At 53.4% G+C, this 24335-nt stretch overlaps 8 protein-coding genes and 1 non-coding gene across 9 annotated transcripts; 6 read left to right on the top strand and 3 right to left on the bottom strand.

The window, feature by feature from the left end:
• Positions 1 to 729: 729 nt before the first annotated feature.
• Positions 730 to 5202, top strand: G647_05476 (uncharacterized protein; the record flags this gene model as incomplete). The annotated part of the gene is made up of 2 exons (XM_008729806.1): positions 730 to 954; positions 1009 to 5202. The coding sequence occupies 2 exons, from the start codon at positions 730 to 732 to the stop codon at positions 5200 to 5202; spliced, it is 4419 nt and encodes a 1472-aa protein (XP_008728028.1).
• A 327-nt stretch (positions 5203 to 5529) lies between these two features.
• On the top strand, positions 5530 to 7911 carry G647_05475 (uncharacterized protein; the record flags this gene model as incomplete). Its single annotated transcript, XM_008729805.1, has 1 exon — positions 5530 to 7911. One exon carries the CDS (start codon positions 5530 to 5532, stop codon positions 7909 to 7911), a length of 2382 nt encoding a protein of 793 aa, XP_008728027.1.
• A 1648-nt stretch (positions 7912 to 9559) lies between these two features.
• On the bottom strand, positions 9560 to 10621 carry G647_05474 (uncharacterized protein; the record flags this gene model as incomplete). The annotated part of the gene is made up of 1 exon (XM_008729804.1): positions 9560 to 10621. The coding sequence occupies one exon, from the start codon at positions 10619 to 10621 to the stop codon at positions 9560 to 9562; it is 1062 nt and encodes a 353-aa protein (XP_008728026.1).
• A 958-nt stretch (positions 10622 to 11579) lies between these two features.
• On the top strand, positions 11580 to 12213 carry G647_05473 (uncharacterized protein; the record flags this gene model as incomplete). The annotated part of the gene is made up of 3 exons (XM_008729803.1): positions 11580 to 11772; positions 11836 to 11985; positions 12041 to 12213. 3 exons carry the CDS (start codon positions 11580 to 11582, stop codon positions 12211 to 12213), a joined length of 516 nt encoding a protein of 171 aa, XP_008728025.1.
• A 1530-nt stretch (positions 12214 to 13743) lies between these two features.
• Positions 13744 to 15861, top strand: G647_05472 (uncharacterized protein; the record flags this gene model as incomplete). Its single annotated transcript, XM_008729802.1, has 5 exons — positions 13744 to 14334; positions 14400 to 15296; positions 15351 to 15525; positions 15581 to 15697; positions 15755 to 15861. The coding sequence occupies 5 exons, from the start codon at positions 13744 to 13746 to the stop codon at positions 15859 to 15861; spliced, it is 1887 nt and encodes a 628-aa protein (XP_008728024.1).
• A 55-nt stretch (positions 15862 to 15916) lies between these two features.
• On the bottom strand, positions 15917 to 18517 carry G647_05471 (uncharacterized protein; the record flags this gene model as incomplete). The annotated part of the gene is made up of 1 exon (XM_008729801.1): positions 15917 to 18517. The coding sequence occupies one exon, from the start codon at positions 18515 to 18517 to the stop codon at positions 15917 to 15919; it is 2601 nt and encodes an 866-aa protein (XP_008728023.1).
• Positions 18518 to 19017: 500 nt separating this feature from the next.
• On the top strand, positions 19018 to 19133 carry G647_05470. The gene has a single exon (XR_573446.1). It is a non-coding gene; the product is annotated as a 5S ribosomal RNA (ribosomal RNA).
• Positions 19134 to 20997: 1864 nt separating this feature from the next.
• Positions 20998 to 22321, top strand: G647_05469 (uncharacterized protein; the record flags this gene model as incomplete). Its single annotated transcript, XM_008729800.1, has 4 exons — positions 20998 to 21096; positions 21122 to 21364; positions 21413 to 22055; positions 22107 to 22321. 4 exons carry the CDS (start codon positions 20998 to 21000, stop codon positions 22319 to 22321), a joined length of 1200 nt encoding a protein of 399 aa, XP_008728022.1.
• A 101-nt stretch (positions 22322 to 22422) lies between these two features.
• G647_05468 (tRNA dimethylallyltransferase) lies at positions 22423 to 23937 on the bottom strand (the record flags this gene model as incomplete). Its single annotated transcript, XM_008729799.1, has 2 exons — positions 22423 to 23781; positions 23839 to 23937. 2 exons carry the CDS (start codon positions 23935 to 23937, stop codon positions 22423 to 22425), a joined length of 1458 nt encoding a protein of 485 aa, XP_008728021.1.
• Between the last annotated feature and the right edge of the window lie 398 nt (positions 23938 to 24335).

Below are 24335 nucleotides of genomic sequence, written 5' to 3'. Positions count from 1 at the left end.
ACCCAAGGTGGTACTCTACAACATCGCTTTGTCAGAATCTGTGCAGCGCATGTGAGCCTTCAGCACGAACCTGTGGCTTTGTTCTCTGCATATTGTTAGCACGGACCGCTCTCTTGACGATAGGCCGCAGAGACACACTTTGAGTGCGGGCCATCTCGGCCTCGATCCTAAGACAGATGGTCAGTCCTCCGAGAGACGGCTTGGGTATGATTGAGCGTCTTACTCCTTGATCTTCTCTGTGATGTTCACCATCTTGCAGATCGGGGTCTGGACAAGTCGTCCAGCAACCTACTTTGAACTAGATGTATGAAGATGATGTGGGATGGAGGGACAAGTCTCTCGCGGCGTTTTCACGACCAGACGAACCAACCATTTGGTGAGCGATAGACGGAGCGGCATCCAGCCACATCAAAGGTCGAAATCCGCCGGTGCGCAGAATAGTTGTTCCGTTCCGAAAGGACTTGGCATCTTCAGCCTCGCGGGCGCTTGATTCTTGTCCTTTCGATGAGTCGTCACATTTCGTCTCTCTCTCTCACACACAGCCACCACGACAAACACTCCACAACCAAGATGATGTGCACGAAATTGATGAATTAGGTGGTTGCAGCATCGCTGCAGCTACCTGGGCAGACGCTCCAAAGGCGTCACGTGCCAAGACTTTACGGCAGAATCTCAGACCACAGCGCAGGTGTCCAGGTCCCGGCAGGGGCCTGAAGGAAATCTCTCATCATGCCAGCCAAAAAGAAGACAAAAAATCCTCAACCGCACGTCCACCCGTTTCCACCTCTCCCGGAACCCCTTGTCGAGGCTCCACCTTCTTTTGGGCAATCACACCGCAATTTCGAGGAGGAAATTGCCGGCTACCCAGAAGTCCAACGCAACGAGTTTCTGACTACAAGGGCCATCTATCCTGACGAGTTCGAGCGTGTCCGGGGGAGAAAGGATGCCTGGAAGGTGAGGAATTGACGCTACCGCACTCGGCCAGCAGCAACTTCTGACACAGCACAGACTCAAGAGAACTTAGCCTTTCAGGTTCGTGTTGGACCGCTTGAAGATCGCAACTACTTCGTCAAGCTCATCTTCGAATTCCCGTGCAACTATCCGAAAGTTCTCCCGAAAATCGACATTGTTGAAATTCAGCCAAAAGATGCTGAGATCAGAAAACGTGTGGAACACATCGTCGCAACCTATCCGAAACAACACCAGGGAAGTGAGGTCGTCTATGAAATTAACACCGCCATCATGGACTTCCTTGACCAGAAGAGCGCAGACAGGAACGCCAAGAAAGCCGAGTTCAGCCTCGAAGAAGAGCGTGCTCGAAGAGAAGCGCTAGCTCAGAAGCAACTACTGGAGAAGGAAGAAAGTGCCCGTCGCAAACAGGAAGAAGAGGCCGATCAGAACGAGCAGCAGCTCTTTTCGAAAGTTGAAAGCGAATATCAGCGTCGCCAGAAAACCAATCTGTCCCGGTCGACCACCAGCGAAGAAGGCCCAGAATTCCACGATGCACCGGAAGATGTCATCCGTTTCGATCAAACCATGACCAGCAGAGATACGGTCACAGGTGCGCCATTCAGATTCAAGGCAGTATCAGGGAGGAATGTCATTTTCAATCGGAAGGACAAGAAGATCACAATTGTCTCCCCACGAGTGGATGCGGCACGGGTTCAAGCTCCCCAACTCCTTCTCAAAGATATTTATCTGCCCGAGACCGCCGCGTCGAAACTCCACATGCAGAAGTGTATGGAGACAGTGGAGACAGACCTTGAGTTTTCCAAAAATAACCACGATGATAATGTTGTCAACCTGATCAACTACAAGATTGACCATGTCGCTTTCGATGACGGAGCTGGCCGATGGTCCCTTTCGATCCTTTCTGAATACGCGGACAAGGGCTCACTCGATCAATTACTGGAGCTCTCTGGACCACTCAGTCCAGCTAAGCTGCGTGCCTGGACGAGAGAGCTCATCGACGCACTCGTGTTCTTCGACAAGCATGGATATGTCCACCCAGCTGTACATGCAGGCAACGTTATGCTCTTCCTATCCCCGAGACGCGGAGTTACAGTCAAGCTCTCTGACGGTTATGGAACGCAGCTTCGAGACCTGGTACAAGCAGCTCGTGAAAAGTCACAGAACAAGACGGATGATCCCCCTCTTTGGCTGGCGCCCGAGCTCAACTTCACGGAGCCAGTACGAACCAGCAAGACCTGTATCTGGGAGCTGGGCGTGATTGTGATGCAGATGGCTTTAGGGAAGACCGTCAAGTCCAAGTTCACCTCGCCTATGGACGCTCTCGAGGAAGTGGACTTGACCCCCAGTTTTGAGGGGCTGCTAGAAGAGATGTTCCGATCAAATGCCAATCGCCGCCCTTCAGCTTTTCAACTCAGGAGCAAAAAGTTCTTTTTCGAAGAGGATGACAAGCTCTTCCGGACTCGATCTCAAGTCCTGCCGCTCACACCCGGCCGTTTGAGGCGCTCTAGCGATAAACTCGATGACTCTAGATATCGTAAGGACTGGGAAGAGGCCGCCGTGCTTGGGAAAGGCGGTTATGGCAAAGTGGTCATGGCTCGAAACAAGCTGGATGGCCAGTTTTACGCCATCAAGCAGATCAAGAACAAGTCAGTCAAGGACCTCGAAGACATTCTTCGAGAAGTCGCACTGCTGGCGAAACTCAATCACCCTAATATTGTGAGATATTACAATGCGTGGTACGAGAGCGAGCACGACGACCTACTTGAGGAAGTCGCTCAACGACCCATTCACAGATCCATCGTTCACACCGGGCCGGTCAGCGTTGGTCACGATTTTATGGAGCCTTCCGTTTATGCCAACCAAGGAGCAGAATTCAGCGACTCCGATGACGGGGGCGATATGTTCGCCTATCAGGATCCGCCCTCGATCAATGAGCAGGACGGGTACGATGACGATGAAGATCCATTTGAGAGCGATCCCGAGCCAGAAAGGGAGGAAACTGAAGAAGGGACGGATCCTTTTGAGCGCAGTAACGCACCAGTGCAGGAGCTCGCCAGTGACGACAATCCTTTCATCAGCCAGGATTCACCAGTCAAGTCTGTGTCTTTTATTCCAGATAAATCGCGTCTGGTACAACGGAATGAGCGGTCCATGCTCTATATTCAGATGGAGCTCTGCGAAGGCCAAACCCTCCGCACTCGGATCATGGGCGGCTTGCCTAAAGATGTTGAAGCTGGCTGGCGGTTGTTTCGGCGCATCCTCGAGGGTCTTGCGTACATCCACAGTAACGGAGTCGTGCATAGAGATCTCAAGCCGGAGAATATCTTTCTTGACGCGCACGACATACCTAAAATTGGCGACTTCGGACTCGCTGGCTACGGACAAGCTACCTCTCGGGAGGGTCACCAGAAACCTGCTATGACCACGACCAGAGCGTCTTATGAGATTGGCACGTTGGGTTATATGGCACCGGAGCTCGCGAAGGCGAACAGCAGCTATGATTCCCGAGCAGACATGTACTCTCTTGGAGTCACATTCTTTGAGATGTGTTTTGCTCTGACCACTGGTAGCGAGAGACGGCATTGGCTGATGGAGGCGTTGCAGTCCAACCCACCAGAGCTTCCTGAAGTCTTCAAAGAAGAGCGCTTGCGCCAACAAGGAGACATCATCTTACAACTTATCGACCCCGACCAGACGCGCAGACCAACAGCTGATGTGCTGCTCAAGAGCGGCATAGTACCGGAGCCTCTCGAAGACGAAAAGTTCCAGCGCTACATTGAGCGGATGGCGACAGACAACCCTAAAGAATACCAGGCGCTTATTAGCAGACTATTTGCCAACCCCAATAACCCTGTTTCAAGCCTCGCCTGGGAAGACAAGTCAGGGACCGCAAATCCGTCTGCTGATTTGATGCTGTGGATGTCGACTTGCGATCACCTCAAAGCGATTTTCCGCCGACACGGCGCAGCTGAAGTCGGTCGCCAGGCTATCATACCCAAAGCTGACTTCTACCGTAACGCTGCAACCTTCCTCGACTCCTCCGGGATGGTTGTGCAGCTCCCGTACGACCTCACGCTGCCATTAGCACGCACCTTAGGACAAACGAGCCCATCCTACGGCAAGACATATTGCTTCGGGACGGTATATCGTGCCACGGTTGCAGGCTCACAGCCTAAACAATTCCCTGAAGTCGATTTTGACTTCATTTCTGAAAGCGCAAGAGACCTGACCTTGAAAGAAGCAGAAGTGATCAAAGTCCTTGACGAAGTCCTGACAGGGTTTCCAGCTCTGGCAACACACAAATGGACTATCCTCCTCAATCATGCTGATTTATTGGATCTCATCCTCACTTTTTGCCGAGTCAAGCCCTTGGAAGCCGCCAACGTGAAGCAAGCACTGTCGCACCTCAACACCCAGGGACACGCCTGGTCTAAGACGCGTGAAGAACTACGCAGTCCGGCCAACAACGTGCCCGAGACCACTGTGGCAGATTTGAAGCGATTCAACTTCGAGGGCGACCTGAAACAGGTGCGCTCCAAGCTGTCGAAGCTTTTTGGGAACTCGGACTACCTCAGCAAGGCGTTGCCGCTGCTCGGGCGCCTCGATGAAGTTGCCGAGTACCTCCAGCGAATGGGGGTACAGGCGCAGATCCTCATCGCGCCACTCAGCAACAACTCCGAGTATCTTTATCGGGGTTCGCTCCTTTTCCAATGCGCCGAAAGCGGCACGAGGAAGGTGCTGGCCGTAGGCGGTCGTTACGACACCTTGGTTCAAGAGTACCAGACCAAGTCTGACAGGGGCAGCATTCGTGCTGCGGGCTTCCGCCTCAACATACTCGACCTCATCGGGTACCTGCGTGGCCCCTCCTCGGCTCATAAGCCGTCCAAGACGACGAGCTCCACGGCGGAGTCAAAGCTTGTGACCAGGAGGAGCGAAATCTTGGTCACGAGCTTCGATTCCAACGTGTTGAAGAGCTCGTGTCTGGAGGTGCTGTCGTTGTTGTGGGGTGGCGGCCTCAATGCCGAGCTGTCAGAGGAGGTTCGGTCTGTGGAGGAGTTAGAGAGGGCCTACGGCAGCCAGAGTGCCGGGGGATACTGGCTGGTGATCGTGAGGGGAGGGGCTCTCGGGGAGAGGACGTTGAAGGTCCGGGGCCCTTCCCGCTCAGAAGATGAGGTGAAGGCGGCGGACTTGGCGGGCTTTTTGCGCTTGAAGATGGCCAAGGGGAGATGAGTGCTGGTGGTGTCCTTTCTTTTCACATGCAATTAATGATACCCATGTTTATGACTTTGGTGCGCCATTCCCAGAAATACTGCGTCTATGGTTGTGTATAGCGTAGTTCTTATGCGCAAGTGCTCATCGTGGTCCATCGCGGTCCATCGTGATCCATCGTCGTCGTCGGTTCCGCTGCGAATGCCCCACCGTGCTCTTACTCGGGTACGGTGGAGTATAGCCTCCCTCACGCCATCCCTCCAGGCCACATGTCCTCCAACATTGGTGTCTCAGAACGATACCTAATGGCGAGCTGACGTGCGACTCTGGAAGTCGTGGTAAGACAGGATGTTGAGCTGTCCGAGGGGTGTCGTGGCTCTGCGGAGCTTCCTGGTCTGCGTCGCGACTCTTCTTCTGTTCAGTTTCCCCCCGATCCACGCCTCGAACGACACGTTATTATGGGGTCCTTACCGACCGAATCTCTACTTTGGCGTCCGGCCACGGCTCCCCAACAGTCTGCTGACGGGCCTGCTGTGGGCCAATACTGACAGCTATGCCTCTACGCAGCAAAATTTCCGTTATACATGCGAACAACATGAGGGCATGGCGGGGTATGGTTGGGAAGAGTACGATGCGCGGAATGGCGGACGACAAGTCATTCATGACACGGGGAACAAGATCGATCTGACCATTGACTTTGTCAAAGTGCCAGGAGGACAACATGGCGGAAGCTGGGCTGCAAGAATAAAGGGCACACCACGAGAAGATGCGCCAGACAATATTGTCACAACCTTGGTATTCTATGCCGCCATGGAAGGACTCGGTGAGCTGGGCTTCAAGGACACGGACGCAGAACCGGACTCAGTAACCCTACATGGCGAAACCGGCGACTTAGGGTCCTTCGACATCTATTTTGGTGACCCCTCGGAGAATCTCTTGCCGTACAAGACACACCCATCATGGGATTTGAAGCCACTAGATAGGCCGGTCCTCAGCAGCGTCCAAGTGCCGTCCGAAGCCATCTGGCAGGCCAAGAACATCGTCTTTGCAAGCATGAAAGGCGAGATCGAGGACCTTGTACAGCAGTATGGACAGGAGAACATGCCCCCTCCTTGGCAAGCCTTTGCCATCAAGCACGATCCGCAGGCCGGGAACTTCCACATGGTTCAGAGGATATTTGTTGGCGGCTTTGAGACGGACATCCTGTTCAGTTCCGCATCGGGCCCACCAGTGACCTCCGAGACACTGACGCAGGCGATTGCAGACTCGTCAAAGAGCTTCAAGACGAAGTTCAGGGAAGTCTTCAAGCCCCTAGCCCCATTCACCAAATCGGTCTACACCGACTTCTCCGAATCCATGTTCTCGAACCTGTTTGGCGGGATTGGATACTTCTATGGTGATTCACTCGTCGACAGGTCGTATGCTCCGGAGTACGACGAGGACAATGAAGGCTTCTGGGAGGAAACCGCGGCGGCGAGGGCCCGTGCCGAAATCGTCAAGGACCCCCCCGCCGAGCTCTTCACCAGTGTCCCGTCTAGACCTTTCTTCCCGCGCGGCTTCTTGTGGGATGAAGGTTTCCACCTGATACCCATCGCAGAGTGGGATCTCGATGTCACCATGGATATCGTCAAGTCGTGGTTCAATCTAATGGACCAGGATGGCTGGATCGCCCGCGAGCAGATCCTGGGTGCCGAAGCACGCAGCAAAGTGCCCGTAGAGTTCCAGGTTCAGTATCCTCACTACGCCAATCCACCGACACTCTTCCTCATCATTGACACTTTGATGGACAAGTCCTCCGACCCGACATACGCATCGTCTAGGGACCGGATCATGTCCGAACTTCGACACCTCTACCCGCTGCTCAAACGCCAGTACTACTGGTTCCGGCGCACCCAACACGGGGACATCAAGTCCTACGACCGCGAAGCCTTCTCCACGAAAGAGGCATACCGCTGGCGAGGACGCACGCCCCAACACATCCTCACCTCCGGCCTGGACGACTACCCGCGGCCTCAACCTCCCCATCCAGGCGAACTGCACACAGATCTGATCTCGTGGGTGGGCATGATGTCGCGCACGCTGCTACGGCTGTCCACCCTGCTCGACGAGACGGACGACATCCCCGACTTCACCACCCAGCACAAAGCCCTGCTTCGTAACATTGACGACCTGCACTGGTCCAGCGAGCACGAATGCTACTGTGACGCCACGATCGACGACTACGAAGATTCCATCCACGTGTGCCACAAAGGCTACATCTCCATCTTCCCATTCATGACGGGCCTCTTGCCCCCAGACCACAAACACCTGCCCGACATTCTCGCCCTGATCGCTAACGACCAAGAACTCTGGTCGCCCTATGGAATCCGCTCACTCTCAAAATCCTCCCCCTTTTACGCCACGGACGAGAACTACTGGCGCAGTCCCATCTGGGTGAACATGAACTACTTGATCCTGAGGGCTCTGCTCTCGACGGCGACGGCCGCGCACGCGCCCGCGAAGGTCAAGACCCAAGCCACGACCCTGTACCGCGACCTGCGCAAGAATCTCGTCGACACCGTCTTCCACGAGTGGCAGCGGACAGGCTTTGCGTGGGAACAGTATAATCCCGAAACAGGCGAGGGGCAGCGCACGCAGCATTTCACCGGCTGGACGAGCCTCGTCGTCGTGATTATGCGCATGCCCGATCTGGCTGGCGACGGCGGCGGCATCAAGCACAGCGAATTGTAGCAAGTGATCGATCGCCGTCGCATTCCCGTCTGCATCTGCGGAGCGTCATCTGGGCATGATTTAGAGATCGCCCGGGGGATGCGAATCTGGGTAGGGGTCAAAAGTTCCAGAGACGAGGATCGTGGGAGATTGTACAGTATACGATAGAACCGTACAGTGCAGTCCAAGGCATGTAAGGGCGTGTATGCGGAATAGTCCTCCGGTGGCTTAGATGCGAAGAATAAAAATATAAAATCGGAATTAAAGTCAAGATCAAGACCCAGAGCAGGGAATGACCATCGCAATAGAATCGTGACTTCGATCCATGGGGAGGAACGTGTAGAGAGTACAAAACGGGCGACCCATACGGCGACACATGCAGTACTTCAGCATGCGCCCAGAGATACAGTACCCAGCGACAGACACGCCACATACATAGACACATACATACGACAGACAGACGCCGAAGTCGGATACGCCTGGAGCACATTCGACTTATGCATTTCTCCAGGCCATCGATCCGTGGTGCGCAATGGCAAATACGAGTACAGTACTCCATAGTTTTTGCACGGAACGGGAGTAACAACGTCGCCTTTTCGTTCCCGTTTTACAGCGAGTTCCACAACCTCTGGTTATGTGAGCTCACGTCCTGCGTAGACTCTATCGAATTCCGACAAGGCCAGATACGTAGCTCTGTCTTGACCCATTGCATGCTCCGGAGCAGGCACAATCGCGTTGCTGATGCTTGGTGAGGTGAACCGTCTTGGCGGGAGAGACCGTATCTCTCATGTTTCACGTATCTGAATCAGGAATGCCACATGTTTGACGACCGCCGCGTGAGTGGACGGGATCTATTATTGAGCGGGCGAGCATAGTCAATGGTACAGTACAGTCCTGCCGGGGTGAAGCGGTCAGTTCGCACAATTAGGAGACTTCTGGTATGCTGAAGAACCAGTCAATCTCTGTATTATACGAGCGGTAGTATCCAGCTCTGACTTCCTCGGCGGATATATCTTGAAGCCTTAAGGATCATGCCTGCGGTCCGAAAACCGATCAGGTTCTTGACGAGGTCGCCAAGAGGCAGCGTAGACCGCAGCGGGATAATTCTCCGACAATAGAGGCACGAATCCAGGAGAGGATCGAGGTAGCGGATGTGTGGCACTCTTTCATAATCAAGGCACGTTCCTTTGCGAATCTGAAGTCTCTGATTGTTCGAGGACCATCTTTGACGATGGCTTACGCCTAAGCAGGTAGGCCGGTGTAGCATGGCGGTGCTGGGACCGCAGGAATGCCCACCACCCTGGTAGTGTCTCGTGAAGCCTGACGGCATCTGCACGAACGGCGCGGCTGAGTCCTTGGAAACCGGTAGGTGATCATCTTCGTTTCCTGCAGCCTTTACTCCCGCCCTGAGCCACGGGGTCTTTATGGAGCGAGATTCCGAGCAGAACGCTTGCAGCGGCTGAGGTCTTGCAGAAACCGACAAGGCTGGACATCATTCGGCCGTCCATCGCAGGTTTCAAGAGATTCTACAAAGGTCTGGTTTTGTTCGGCTCGCAGTATTGTCGAGAACTGGATGCTCAGAGTACGCCTCTAGGCCCCCGTAGTCAAAATGTGCACACTCGGAAAAGTTGGCCTGGGCGTACGCCCAAGTTTGATCGAATGGACGCTCTCAAGGGCCTGAGGCTGTTTGCAGCACATCTCTCCACTGCTGCCACCGTCGTTTCGCGAATCCAGCGATCTGCTCAAGCTGTTCGATCTCAATAACAGCGCCGCCGCTTTTCTCGATTCTGAGGATCGAGTCTGAATTGTTGCTGCAATCTACCGTGATGCATCCGCTCTCCTCGCAAGTTTCTTCCTCAAATGCGTCGGTGTCCATGAGGATCCAGTACTGGTCTGGTTGCTCATCCTGCATGTCCAATAATCTCTCTTCAGGCACAAAGACGCCCCAGCTGCTAGACACTGGCATCCCTCGCAGCTCCAGTTTCCTCGCCTGTTCGACAGCTGCAGAGCAAAGAACCTGTTCTGAATCGATATCCCACCAAGCTTGTGGAATCAGACAGTCCTTCAGTGCAGCAACGAGAGCAAGCCATGCAGCGTCGAAGATCGATCCTCCGTGACTGATGCACATCATGTCGATGTACAATGTCCAGTATGCTTTGAGCTCCGGATCTGCATTGATGCCCAGCTCAAGGTCTTGTGATTCTTCAGGTGGTGTATAGATTATTTCGAGGTCTGAAGTCTTGACCAGCTGTGATGTGTGAAGTAGCGACAGTAGGCGCTGGGATATTGACTGAGCCTCGACTGAAGGCGCTGTTCCTGCGGGATGCTTGGGCGAGCAGCCAGTCGCGAGCTCAATGTTTGGGACGAGTAGATTGTAGAGTTGGATCGGAGAGTACCCTTCTTCGTCGTCACTACTCTCGCCGCCATCTTTCCGCTGCACAGGTTTTCTTCGGTTTCGATCCGAAGATTTCGTGACCCTAAAGCTGAAAATCTCGTTGACGGGAAGAATCTCCGCGCGAACGCCGCAGACAATGGTGGTGGCACCGACTTTCACCAGCGATGAGCCGTTACAGTGCGTCAATGAGCCTACGTTCAGCTGGATTGCTCGCGGCTCGGAGGGAATGCGGTTTGAAGGTCGGCGTGGAGGGGTTTGTTTGAGATGGGCGTGAAGGAGCGCGCTGGGAGAGACGAGAGGCATGGCGGAGACGGGAATTGGATCTGCTGAAGGCATTGCTGCCAGGGAAGGAACGAGTACTCTTCAAGCCATATTGCTGGAATTGTGCAACGCAGCATGCCGTGGTATTCAATCTCAAAAATTGGTCACATACTCCGCGATCAGAAACAGATGAGATAAGATTAGGTGGAGTCGATCACTAGCTGCGCGATCAGAGCAGATGAGATAAGATTAGATGCGTTCGATCACACCAGGGCCGGATCCCTCATTTCGCAATCTGCCTTGGCTGAACCTGAACAGTTGCCTAGAGAAGCATGGCGCACATCCTCAGGGAGCCTCTGTCACGTCTTTTCCTCGCTCAGCAAGCCACAGCCTGCTGGATTCATGGCTCGCTTACAGTAACCTCATGGCCGTTTCACGCCACGTTGAAACCTCGTCCGCTTTGACGCTGCATCAAGATTGAAGAGCTGAAGACGCAGAGAAGCCGGTCAAGCTCCAGTCGGGCCATTCTTCGTAACGGATCCAGTTACACATATAGAGGACGACTTCCCAATTCATCTGAAGTACACCGTCTGGCAGGCTCATTGAGCCACGGCTGCCATTAACATCGCTTTCTATTCAGGTCAGCCACGGCCTCAGGTCGAGCTGTGATTCAGAAAAAAAAGGTGAGCGTCGAAGCTGACCACACCGTGCTGGCAAGATAGCTGGCGTGGAAGCTAGGTTTGTGAACGATAGTCTACGCCAGCCACAGCTACGAGCACGAGCACGAGCACAGATCGCCAGCGAGAGTCTGTCAGAGCGACCGTGCTGTCTTCCCTTCTCGTATATAAGCTGCTTAACCGCTGCGAGTGCAGAGTCATGGAGAAGGTGAAGAAGCACGGGAAACTTCACTGGCATACAAAGCATAGAAACTCTTTCTCTCTCTCCTCTGTCTCTTGCGACCAAGCACTTGCAGTCCTTCCACCAACGTCTTCATCAAACAGCCCCCATCTCCTCTTGCTGATTTCCATTCACCATGGCTGGAGTCCGAACAGTGGCCACCATCACGCTCCATGATCTTTTCAACTCGGAGAAGTTCGACCTCAAGGAATTCCGCCGCTTGTTAGAAGTAGGAGTCGACTGGTGCTACAGAGATAACTTGGAATACAGAGGAGTCATCTATGCCACCGCGGACGGGTCCAAGCTCAAGAACGCCGGGCCCAAGACAGGTACGGTCGTGCTTGCCGGGCTGAACAAGAGTCCATACTGATACTGACCATATGCGTCTCCAGACAACATGGAAAGCGGGGTCAACATGGAAGAGTACAAGAAGATTCCGGAAGGCTACACCAACATTGTAGCCGCATACCATGTGCATCCCGGACCCGGCGTCATTGGGAATTGCAAACCCTCGGGGCTGGACGAAGCGGACGGGAAAGGAGGTGAGGCGCGCGGTGTGTCCTGCGTTGACGAAGGCTTATGTTGACTCTTAAACAGACATGTCGAATGCTCGCTCGACGTGGCCAGAATGTTTCTACTTGGTCGTCACTGGGCGGAAGGAGCCCAAAGCCGGGTGGAATTTCAGAGGCAGGTGCGAGATTTACTATCAAGGCACAACACCCAACAAAAATGACTACCGTGTGTGGTACGTCTATCCGAACTGGACATGAGTCTGAACTGGTGAATTTTGATGGGCCGTGCGGTGTGTGCTGTGCTGGCACGATCCCCAGAATAGTGCGGGTGTGCATGGCGGAAGCCCTCAACGGTAGAACAACGGAGAGAGTGATATGAGACGGTATGTATTTCAGCTGGGCTGAATCGAGGGCGTGGCTGCGAGCGGAGTATTGGTATTCATTTGGTATTCTCGTACCGTTTCTATCTAAGACGCAAGTAGGTAGTGGATAAAGGACCGGCGGCAGATGTAGCGCAATCATCTCATGTACCTTGACCTTCACCTTCACCTTCGTTTGGCACTGATAGTCATTCCATCGCAACGACCTGCTCGTCCATACCGACTCTATCGATCTGTCGTCGCAATACTCATGGCATCACAAGTCGCCACCTGCCTTTCGTCCGCTCAAGCTCAAGAAAATATCCATTTCCACTCCTCCGCCCATGTCTCCGCCGCAAGTCTACACCGTAAGGGACCACTTCCGACATACACGCGCCACCAACTGTGGTGCTGTACTCCTTACTCAGCGAGCCAACCCAAAGCCCAAGTATTTCTCCCGTTCGGCACCTTCATCGGTCTCACGACGAGCAACCAGGAGTCGCGTGGCGGCACATACATACATAGTCAAAATGGTTGGGCCATTCTCCTCCTGCCCCCTGTGGTCTTGGCCGTCCTCTCGGAGGCATTTCGTTCCGAGCAAGAACCAACATTTCCGCAGCATACGAAGGCACCAAGAACAAGGGTCGATGATTGGATAGCACCGAAACTAATTGCAAGGCCGCCGCCGGAACGATATCCAGCCCTCCGAAGCACCAGAGGGGGGCCGGCTAAGTTGCGGGGGGACGAACCCATCGCAGCAAAGTTGACTGGCTGCTCGGTCGGTGTGCGTCGTACAAAGTCATACTGTATCTCACTCCTCGCCAGACGAAGGTACGAGTACCGCAAACAAGAACCGCGCCTATCTACCTAGGTACCTACCTACCTACCTACCTACCTGTGCGGATTACCCGTCTGGGCATGCCCATGGGTCTATAACTGCGCTGGCAAAAGGAAGAGGACAAGCGGCAGAGTGGAATTGCGTTCCACATTACGAGTACAGGTGCGTCGATCGACATCTTATTTGTCTTATTCGTCTTGCCGTGTCTTTACCTCGTACGCGCACCGTACACGGTACTCCCATCTCGGCGAAGTTGATGATACTGGCGTGAGTGCCGCTTTTCAGTCCCGTCGCCTCAGTCCCGCGCAGGGGTTCTCATTCCATTTTCTATTCATTGAGCTGATCCGGCCGGGCTGAAGGTGAACGGAGCGGAACAAAAGATTCATTGATGAAGCCAACCCTCCGATATAAAACTCTACGGACGTCCTCAGCACAAACACACACGTACTCAGCATTTCTTCAGTCTATCCACCGATATATGATCACTTATACACCATCAACCCATCCATCGAGTTGGTACGACATCACCCGTGACCAACTACTCTTCGAACAACCGCTTGAACAACCGTACACCCGCAATCACTGCTCACAATGTCCACGATGGATCCCGAAACCATCGATGTCCTCATCGTCGGCTCCGGCAGTGCCGGCCTTACCGCCACCCTCTGGCTCAGCATCTATAACCATTCGCACCCGTCCACCAGGACCAAACCCATACGCTACCGTGTCCTGGAACGCCGCGACGCCCCCATGTCCATCGGACAAGCTGACGGCATCCAATGCCGGACCGTTGAGATCTTCGAGTCGCTAGACCTCAGCGAGGACCTGTTGCGCGAGGCTTACCATGTGCTTGAAGTGGCTTTCTGGTCGCCTTCCCCTGACCCCGCGTCCCAGGCTGATGGAAGCGGCCGAAGAGGGATCGTCCGCAGTAATCGCGCGGCTGACACGGCGAAGGGACTGAGCCACATGCCGCATTTGATCCTCAACCAGGCGCGGGTCAACGGGCTATTGTTGGAGAAGATGCAGAAACTGGGAGGGAGGCAGATTGATTACGGCTGGACCGTCAAGAGAGTCGTGGTGGATCAAGAGATGGCTGCCAGGGATCCAGAAGGATATGCTTGCACGGTGGTCGCGACAAAGGACGGTGGCGACGAGAAGGTCTTCAAGGCGAAGTATGTTCTGGTAAGTCGATCTCATCCCCGGGGACTTCGCGGCCTCGTCTGATTATATGCCTTGGTGCACTGCAGGGCTGCGACGGTGCACATTCTGTCGTCCGCAAATCCTTGGGCTACAACATGATCGGGGATTCCACAGATGCCGTCTGGGGCGTCATGGACATCTACCCTCAGACTAACTTTCCTGACATCCGGAGAAAGGTCACTGTCCACAGTGACGCCGGTTCTCTCCTGGTGATCCCTCGCGAAGGAGGCTCTTTGACCCGCTTTTATATCGAGTTCCCCACGGGCACGAATGTCAAGGAGGTCAAACTCGAGGATTTGCATCAGAAGGCGCAGCAGATCTTTTACCCCTATGAGATGAATTTCGCGGATACGTTTTGGTGGAGCTGTTATAGCATCGGGCAGAGACTAGCTGATAACTTCACCAAAGCAAATCGGGTATTTCTGACGGGCGATGCCTTTCACACACATTCGCCAAAGGCAGGCCAGGGCATGAATGTCAGTCTCCAAGATGGATTCAACATCGGTTGGAAACTGGGGCATGTGTTGACGGGCCAGGCGGGCCCAGAGCTGTTGAAGACGTATAACGTCGAGAGAGGCAAGACAGCGGCTGATCTGATCGACTTTGATCGGTACTTCATGAAGTTGTTCGCGAGCAACAAGGCAGGCAGCGAAAAGAAAATTACCCCAGAAGAGTTCAGGGAGGGTTTCATCAAGTCCGGGAGGTATACGGCTGGGTTGACGTCCAAATATGAGGATTCAAGCGTCACATCCAGTGCCGCAAGCACCCAAGAACTCGCGCAAGAGATCGTGGTTGGCATGAGACTTCCCAGCGCTCAGGTGGTCCGATTCTGCGATGTCAAAGCCATGCAACTGGTGAGGGCCTTGAAGGCGGACAGCCGGTGGAGGACGATATTCTTCGTCGGCAGGATCGGGGAGCCTGAGACATTAATGAGACTGGAGAAGGTATGTTTCTGTCCTTCTGTTCCCGGGAGATGGCGACTGACGCGGGTACGACAGATTGCCAAGTACATGGACTCTCCTGATGGTCCAGCCCACAAGTACACTGCCCCTTCAGCAGACATTGATAGCTTCATCGAGCCGATTGTGGTATTCACCGGAGAGCGCATGAAGCTGGAACAAGAGCAGATTCCTGACTATTTCTGGCCAATAACGGGAAAATGGAGAATGCGAGGTATGTACAAGGTGGTCGAAATCCAATGGACAAAACCGCTGACTTGTCGACATAGATCTGCACAAAGTATTTGTCGACGACGAACATTACAACTCTGGTCATGGCCATGCGTATGAGAAGCTGGGAATTGACCCGGACAAGGGTGCAACAGTCATCGTGCGTCCTGATCAATGTAAGTCTTGCCCAGTCCATTTGTGCAGCAATGGACCAGCTGACTGGCTCCCCACAGACGTCTCGAAGGTGTTGCCCATCGACAACATGCAAGGCGTCGGTCAATTCTTTGACGCATTCTGTCTGCCCAAGCAGGGAAATGGTGTTCAGGACAGTCATCTATGAGTCCTGTGGCGTGAGGTTTCGGCTAAAACGCGCCATTTAACTCTGGCGGAGCAAGCTACTCACTTCCTCGCCTCAGCAGAGTCCCAATCGCCAATACATTGACGAAGATATGCTGGCCCATAACCCAAGCAGCGGTATAGAGGTACTTCGGTGAGAAGACGGTCCAGATGAAAAGGTGTTCTCGGAGAACCATGCAGGCGACCATGACGGACAGGGTATGGATGCATGCAAATGTCGCCAGTGTCGTGGAGAGGAATGAATAATTGTCGGTTCCAAGCTGAGCAGTGCTGAACAATTGGCATGTCCCAAAAGCCCACCAGATGGGGCCGGCCCAGTTGCTGACGAAAGTGAGGATACCCACAGCACCAACATTGTACCCACTGACGCCGTTGTACGCGTTGGATAGATCAATTGTGGAGATGGAATTCGTGCCTCCGAAAGCAAAGAACGAGGCGTACTGGAACAATAGCGCAAGGGTGGCAGCTTCGGTGACGGAATGGCACCTCCGGCGACGGAGTAGCCACAATTGAGAGTTGAAGAACAGGAACAACGGCACATACACCGTCCTTGTCTGCGTGATGAGAAACAGAGATAGGACATCTTGAAATGCTGTGAGAAACTTTCCAAGATGCTCTGCGCTCTTCCAAGGAGTTTCGTAGTAGATCGCGCATCCAAGAAGGTGGATGAGGCCGACGAAAACGACTCGTGCGAGGCTCACTAGCGGATATGCGGAAACGAACCCCACCAGCGGATTGAGGATTGGGAAGGAATCCAGTAACTCTGGCGCGTCCGCCGCGGTGAAAGCGATTTTGAACAAGAACGCGGAGATGGAGACGAGTGCCGGCAAGACGCCCATCTGCGGTGAGCCCATCCAGACGCCAGTACGGCGGCTGAGATTGCGGGAGAGTACGGCATATGTAAGCATGACGAGCAACCACAGCATCCAACCGTTCGGTGCGACCACCTCGCTGATGATATCGGCTTCTCCAGCATACTTCTGACCGGTTTGTCTCCATCGGCGAGCCACCCCAAACAGGATGATTGCGAGCGCCGTGCCTGTTGCGCTACCCAAGAGGGCACGGGGACCGCTTGTATTGCCGGCAACCTCAAATCTGCTATCCTTATAGTAGAGGATGACAAGATAGCCGGCAAGAGTCCAATACCAAAATTGGTGCTCCTCCTCCACGTAGCTGCTCGCAAACATGGTGACTGCGTAGGATAGCATGACCAAGACCAGAAAAGCCCCATCGAAGCCGGCTTGGACTACCCCTTTCAGAAAGTGAGGCAGGCACAAGGTGAATGCAGCTGTGCTCAACCCGATCCCGATTTGCATGCTGACGAGATCGTAGTTACTTGCCGTGCCGCTTAGAAGATCCTGCGCTTTGTAGAGAAAGGACTTGAGATTGTTGCTGGCCGGGGCGGAGCCAGGAGTTGCTACCGTAGCGATATTGTGGTCCGCACAAACTCGCTGCCACAGACAGGCGAGGATATCTGGTTCGTCCCCAGGAGTCAGCGAACAGTCCTCAGGCGGTGACTGCCCCTCGAAACTATTTGGAAAGGTTGCTTCTGCAATCCGGTGTATTTGCTGCGCATTCTCGTACATAAGTGCATATTGGTCTTCCGGGCGCGTCCAGAGCTCCAGTAAGCAAGGAATAATCACTCCTAGATTGTTCAGCGGGACGGGAAACCCCAGGAGGGCAGCGAGAGTAGGTACTATGTCCGACTGTTCGACAACGTCATAGTATTGGTAGTCTACCGCATCATCGACTGGGCTTGTTCGTCCTTCGAATGCGGACTTGAACTTTGGAGAAATGAATGTGAGCGCTGTGGACACTTCTCCCGGAGACGAAGCGCCGTGATTGCCTCCTTCGTTCATGCCATGGTCTCCAAGCAGAACTAGCAAACATGAATTGAGGTGGTCTTCCTGCTCCATAGCAGTGTAAATGTCCCTCACAACAGTGTCCATTTCAGCCTGCTTAGCCGGCATGTTGGGTCCTTTTGGTCCGGTCTTGTGGCCGATGTGGTCGAGCCCGAGAAAGTGGAGTGTCATTGCGGACCAGTCGTCCTTGGCCAACTCTGTCGGAATATGTCTAGTGACATTGTTGTCGACCTCGGTAAAATCGGAGACGAAGAAGCTGGTAGTCCCATCTGCTCGCCGGAAGAAGTCGGGAAAGAGACGCAACCAGGTATCGTCGCCGTACATGACGAGGTTGCCGTCCTTGGCCTGCAGCTGAGCGAGCCAAGTATCTTGATCCTTGAGAGTCGACGTCGTGTCCGACTCGGCGAAATTCAGAATGAGATCGACGAAGCTGGGCACAGAGCCTGTTGTGATCGCCTTGACGCGTGGCATGGTGATTGTCGGAGGACTGGCATGGCCGGTGAACGGTACCGCACCACCAGATCGGATCAAGCTCTGAGTAAAATGAAAGCTGGAGGCGTTGCCATAGACGAAGTCGCTTCGTAAGGCGTCCACCACCATGAAAATGACGCGGTCAAATGGTGCTGTCCTTGCAGCCGCACCTGAGTCCGAAGGCCATGTCGCAAGTCCTGGCAAGAAGGCCTTGTGTGGAAAGAAGCCTCTTGCAAAGATGAGCAGTGCCGCAATCAGGAGGATATTGGCAAGACCGAGGGATGCGGTCCTGACAGACGCCTTCATTCTCGGATACCAATCCACGGGACTTCGAAACAATTTGGACAGCCACAATCACCTGTGACTGTGAGTCTGGTCCGACTCCATGCCAAAAACGCGCCTTTTGTGAAATCAGAATGTACCTGACTGCCCGGGTCTGAAGCCCAAGTCAGCTTTCGTTGTACCGAAGAGCAATTTGAGCGTTAAGAGACAACATGCTAAATTTGCCAAGCTGCCACGAGGACTAAGCTTGAATAGGGCAAGGCTGGCCCAATACTTGAAGACGGCCTTTCAGATATGCTCTCGAACTCTCAGTAATTAGAGCATCAAACAATGCTTACTCCACGCCTAGGCTCCCTTCTTCCAGCTGGCTAGTTGAAATCATGTTTTTAGGACTTATGTCGACAGGGTGGTATACTGTATTCCCAACTGGGAAGCGAGGTTCTTTACCCCTTATCATCTACGGAAAGCCTAAACAGGTTAAAAGCTGTGGGTTATTATTTTCTCAATCATTTTTCCTCTCGCAATCGACCATAGGATGTGGAAAACAGGGCTTCCCGTTCGCTCAGCCGTACTTAAGCCACATGCCGGTCAGTTAGTACTAAGGTGGGTGACCACTTGGGAATCCTGGCTGTTGATTGTTTTTGTCGATTTTTGACTTGGAAGCCTCCACCCACAAGATGGCCTTTTTCGCGAAGATAGTATGTATGGGCTTCTAAGGAAGAGGATGGCCTTCATCTGGCATTGATACTTAAGTTCGGGGAGGGGGACACAACCCAGAGCACATTCCACCCATGCCACTCTCATCGAAAACGGGCGGTAGGGAGAATTGTTCGCGCAGCATCCAGCACGTACCGTTGCGAAAACCCGGAGGCGACCACGATCTGCAGCACCTCATATCCTTGAGTGAAGCCGCATTGTATGAGCCCTCATGTCCTCCTGGTACGTCGACGAGCTTGAGCACTGCGGAGACCAAGGATGCCGCTCAGCATCGCCAAAAATTCGCCTCAACATCGCCACGTCAATCGAGGCACCCAGGGGGTGTCAGAATTACCCGGCCACCCTCACCAGGAAAGTCAGCCGGCTTACTAACAAATTCCCCCTCTCGCCGATAGAAATTACTGCTTCATCAGTGTTTCTTATTAGTATCTTATAGTAACTACACTGAATTACTTTACTTCTCTTTACTAGTATAGTCGCTAAAGCCTAGGCAATCTATATATAGTAAAATTATTAAAAAATGATGTTAATCTACATAGTGTATTAGAGATATACCTCAGAATACACCTAAAATCGGGTTGGGTGGCCGGGTAATTCTGTCACCCCCTAGGTGCGAGGCACTATGCCTCTGGGATGAGTAAGCATTCAACGAACTCCATGGTTGCCATTTCACGATAAGTAATGTACAGCGTCTTGTTACATTATTCACGTCTCCCTACTCTCCATCACGGAGGAGCATTGCACCATCTTCGTCGTCTGAACAATCAGACCCCTTTGAATTAGAAACGCCCCAAAGTTGAACGCTGCGCGAGCTCTTCTCTGCTCTTCCCTCGTCTCTAGAACGCACTTTCGTTCCCCAATGGTAGCTCCAGGACTCGGATTCACTGTGTTGACTACTCTTGTCTCTGAGCCTCTTCATCCCAAAGCCCTCCACCATGTCCTCGTCAGGGTCGTCATCTTCGTCTATCGCCCATTTTTCCGCCCGAATGTACTCCCAAGGCCTGCAGAGCGTCCAGTATTCGAACACGTTTGCGGCGGATTCGGTAGCGCCAACTTCCTAATATGGGTTAGATGAAGGTCGAGGAACGCGCGCACGGAGAGCTTTCCTCAGTTGAGGAACGCTCAGTAGCGTCTACAGGAGAACCCTTCGGGTCGTCCTCTGCGAGCCGACGGAGGAGAGTCTCCTTATTTCCACGATACGGCAGGTTGCGACCACGAAGCAGAGTGCTAAGCTCGTCTTTCTTCATGCTAGTATACTCGAACCTTGTGTTATTCTTTTCCCGTCGGGACTCGCCAGAGATGCGTTTGGAAGGACGGACGCTGTGATCTCTCGACGTTGCCGTCAACCCTCGGTTAAAGCGCGTTTGACACCAGCCATTGTCGTTCTGTACTGCGTAAGTGTTCGCACCGCAGAAGAGAACAGATGAAGGGAGGAATAGGAAGCAACAGGTGCAGGACATGGATATGTCACAGTCCAAGGGACGAAGCACCTCCAGCTTCGAGAAACTTCGTCTGCACAGTAAGTTTCAACACCTACCGGGGTATGCCCTTGACGGCCTCTCATCATGTTTAGCCGATGACGTCGACGCGTCGCGCGTGCCGCGCGATCACGTGAATGGAATGGAGAGGCGCCGTAACCTTTCTCTTGGGCATCGCGAAGTGCTCTTGAATGCACTCAAGCGCAGATGCTTGATTAGGTTGTCTACCTCCTCAGACTCCGGTGCGCCTACCAGGATGCTTGACAGACAATATCCCATTACACACGGCGCGCGGTAAGGACGGCCATCATGGCTCACATGAATTACTACGACATCGCGCCGGTGTCTCGCTTTGCGAGCCTGCATGCGGCCGTTCGAAGACCCAGAGCATGCATCGCCAATGCCGCAGTCTGACTGATACTGACTTGCGCAGGAGATAACATTCTTCTCGTTCGACGAGGACCACCAGTTTCGGCACGATGACTCCAGTCTACGTTACTACTACCCGCCTGCACTGCCCTGCGACTTGAACAAAGGGTTCGAGACTTTTCGACAGCTCGACGACTCCGGTGATGATCACCTGGACGGTCTTTTGGAAGCACTGATCGCTCACGAGAAGGAGAAGGGGTCGAAAACAGATATAGACTTTGTGACGTGGCGAGGAATGATGACCAAGGTGCGGCCATCTGGTGGAATTTAGGAACCTCGCTTATGCGTCGAATAGATCATGGTGGCCCCTTTCTCCAAGCTGGATGACTGGGAGATGAATGCTACGTTGTTTCAAGGCACCATATACCTTGAGGAGAACCACACCAAGAAGATTTCTTCCCGGCAGCAGCAGTATTCATCAGCGGTGCGACCAGGTGCTTTGTCCCAAGACCTAATGAGTTTCTGGGGGTATAAGTTCGAATCGGTGTCGCTGATGCCGACGCCATGGCCTGAGACGTCTCGCGAGTATATCGAATCTCGTGAAGACGAGCCGGTGAGCAATTATGCGCAGTACTGCTCCATTGTGCGCACAGGCTTCGGCAAAGTGAAGATGATCCTTGGTGGGGAAGTGGACGCTGTCATGGCCTTCAAGCCAGAAGACAAATCCAGGCCGATAGATTGGGTCGAGTTGAAAACCACCGCGATCGTCACAAATGAGAAGGAGCAGATCAAGTATGAGAGAAAGCTGCTCAAGTTCTGGGCACAATCGTTCTTGCTTGGAGTGCCGAGAATCGTCGTCGGCTACCGAACCCAGCAAGGTATCCTGGAACGGATCGAAGAGTTGGATGTCCAGACAATTCCCGAGAAAGTGAAGCTCAAAGGTAAAGCTCTGTGGGATGGGCAGACCTGCATCAACTTTGCCGCGAGCTTTCTAGAATGTGAGCATCGGCGGTACCGTAGTATGTGGGCATAGCTGATTTCTTTGATAGGGCTCAAAGGGATCATCACTTCCGACGGCGTTTGGCGAATCCGAAAGCGCGAGAACGTCCCGGTCCTGGAAGTGTTCAAGCTTGAAGAACCAGGTCATGGAGATATCCTCTCACCCGCCTTTATCAAATGGCGGACTGATGGCCTAGAGGCTCACCAGCAGCATCTGCAGGTCTTGAAAGGACAAGCCAACGGTGATGGTGTTGAGCCTCCCTGATCGAACCTGCTCATTCGTAGGGAGATGGCCGTCGTATCTCAACGACAGCTTCTTCGCTGGCAGAGATGGTGGCTCGCGTTACCATTTTTGATCCCCGACCTTTATATCGGCTGGTCCCGAAGCTGAACAAATCTTTCTCCTGGAGCGCGACTCTCTTGCACCAACAGCAACTCCTGTCTGCGCTGCCAAGCAGTGATCTTCTTGTGACTGCGGCTTGCGATGTGGCCGTTCCACTCTTTCTCGGTCATGAGAGTCTTGTTGCATACCTCACATATCCGGGCCTGACGATCGCCTACCATGCTATCCTGCTCAATACGCCGGAGGGTGTTTTCCGCCATGTCCGAGAGAGTCTTGGCCCTAGGCAGTTCACGGCCCTGAACGAAGGTTTCCACCAGTACTTCCGCGGGCCCTCCCACGACGGCGGGCCACCGCGCCAGGTCGGTGCAATCTAGGAGGTACAGCAGTTCACATCTGCCAGCAGCCTTCAGGGCTTTCGCCAACCGAATGCGAACGAACCGGTTCTGGCGTTTCGCATAGCGTCTAGTGCTGGCTTTCACGGCTTCGATGCCCTCTTCTTTCGCGGCGGCCAGTCTTGCAGAATCAATATCTGATGCCTGCTGCTCCTCCAGCCATGGCTTCATCTCCTTGTACCCGATTGAAGCCCAGATGCCGTTGGTCAGATCCACGGATTGACCTTGGTTTCTCAGGTCTGATTCGAACTTAGCCATCTGTACCACTTCGTCACATAGACCGTCTGCAACCATGGCATCGACCCTGGCATCAAGTCTCTGCTTTAGTACTGCATCTTCAGCTTCCAACCATAACACCAAACTTGGATAACGCAAAGACATCTTCCGCTCGGCTGAGGCGTTGTCTTGGGTAGGACGGGTATTTTCGGCATGCTTCCCGTCCTGATCTTCTACAATCGGTTGGCGTTGCTCAGCATAGATGTCCGAAGCTTTCCTCCCGCTCTTCAGGTATATCTCGAGGGACCGCCGGATTTTGTTTCTGTCATTGGGATGCCATCGTTTGGCCATCTCGGGATCCACCTCACGCAGCTTTGCGAAGATCTCTTCTGTTGGAGCTGACAGAATGGCCAAAGCGTCCACGGCTTTATCGGCCGATTCAATAAGTGAGTCGTCCCCGGAGTCGCCGTCGGCTGTACTCAGGATGGCGTCATTGAACAACAATGAGAAAGTGTAGTAGATAGTACCACCCACTATGATAGGCAGTTTGCCTCTCGCACGAATTGCATCGATGATGCGGGAGCTTTCTCTCACGAAATGCTGCACGCTCCATGGCTTTTCCCTCAGATCAATAAAATCAAGCAGATGATGTGGGATGCCATCGCGTTCGTTCTCGGGGATCTTATTCGTGATGATTGGCAGTCCCTTGTACATCTGCATAGCATCGCAGTTGATGATTTCGCCGTTGAAACGTGTTGCCAGTTCTACGGCTAACTGTTCTGTACCCATCAGGGTTGCCAAATCTCCATACGAGTGGAGGCGAGCACTCACCTTTGACTTTCCCGTACCAGTTGCGCCTATGATCATGATCAACGGGTCTTTCGGCGGAGAGGACGCCATCTTCAAGCCCCGTTTTAGCAGCAAGGACATGGGAATCTCTAATTCGTAGGATATCGAAGGCAGACTTCACTCCTCATCCATGCCGACAAGTGAGATAGCAGTGTGCCTCCAGCCTCCAAGAGAAAGACCGGCTCGGCTCGAATTCATTCGTGGGGAGATACTCCCTTTAGCTGAGGTCTGGAACAGTAGTGAGTTCGATTTGGATCTGTGACGGTGCATGTTTGTAAATGAATCCTCGCTCAGGCGAGACAAAAAGTACATAATGTCGGCCGAGTGTCTCACTGTAGCGATTACCCCGGATTTCTACGGTGGATTTTATAGGGTGAAGCGCAGTGAAATTTCCAGACATCTTCGCTTCACTTCCGCATTTCTAATTCAGGTCACGGTGGTGCCACCAACTCTTGCCTCTTGTTCTTCCACCTCTGCAT

The sequence above is a fragment of the Cladophialophora carrionii genome (genome assembly GCF_000365165.1).
Source record: "Cladophialophora carrionii CBS 160.54 unplaced genomic scaffold supercont1.4, whole genome shotgun sequence".
In the NCBI taxonomy this organism is placed as follows: domain Eukaryota; kingdom Fungi; phylum Ascomycota; class Eurotiomycetes; order Chaetothyriales; family Herpotrichiellaceae; genus Cladophialophora; species Cladophialophora carrionii.
The sequence above is the reverse complement of the archived record's forward strand: the minus strand, read 5'-3'. Positions and strand labels throughout refer to the sequence as shown.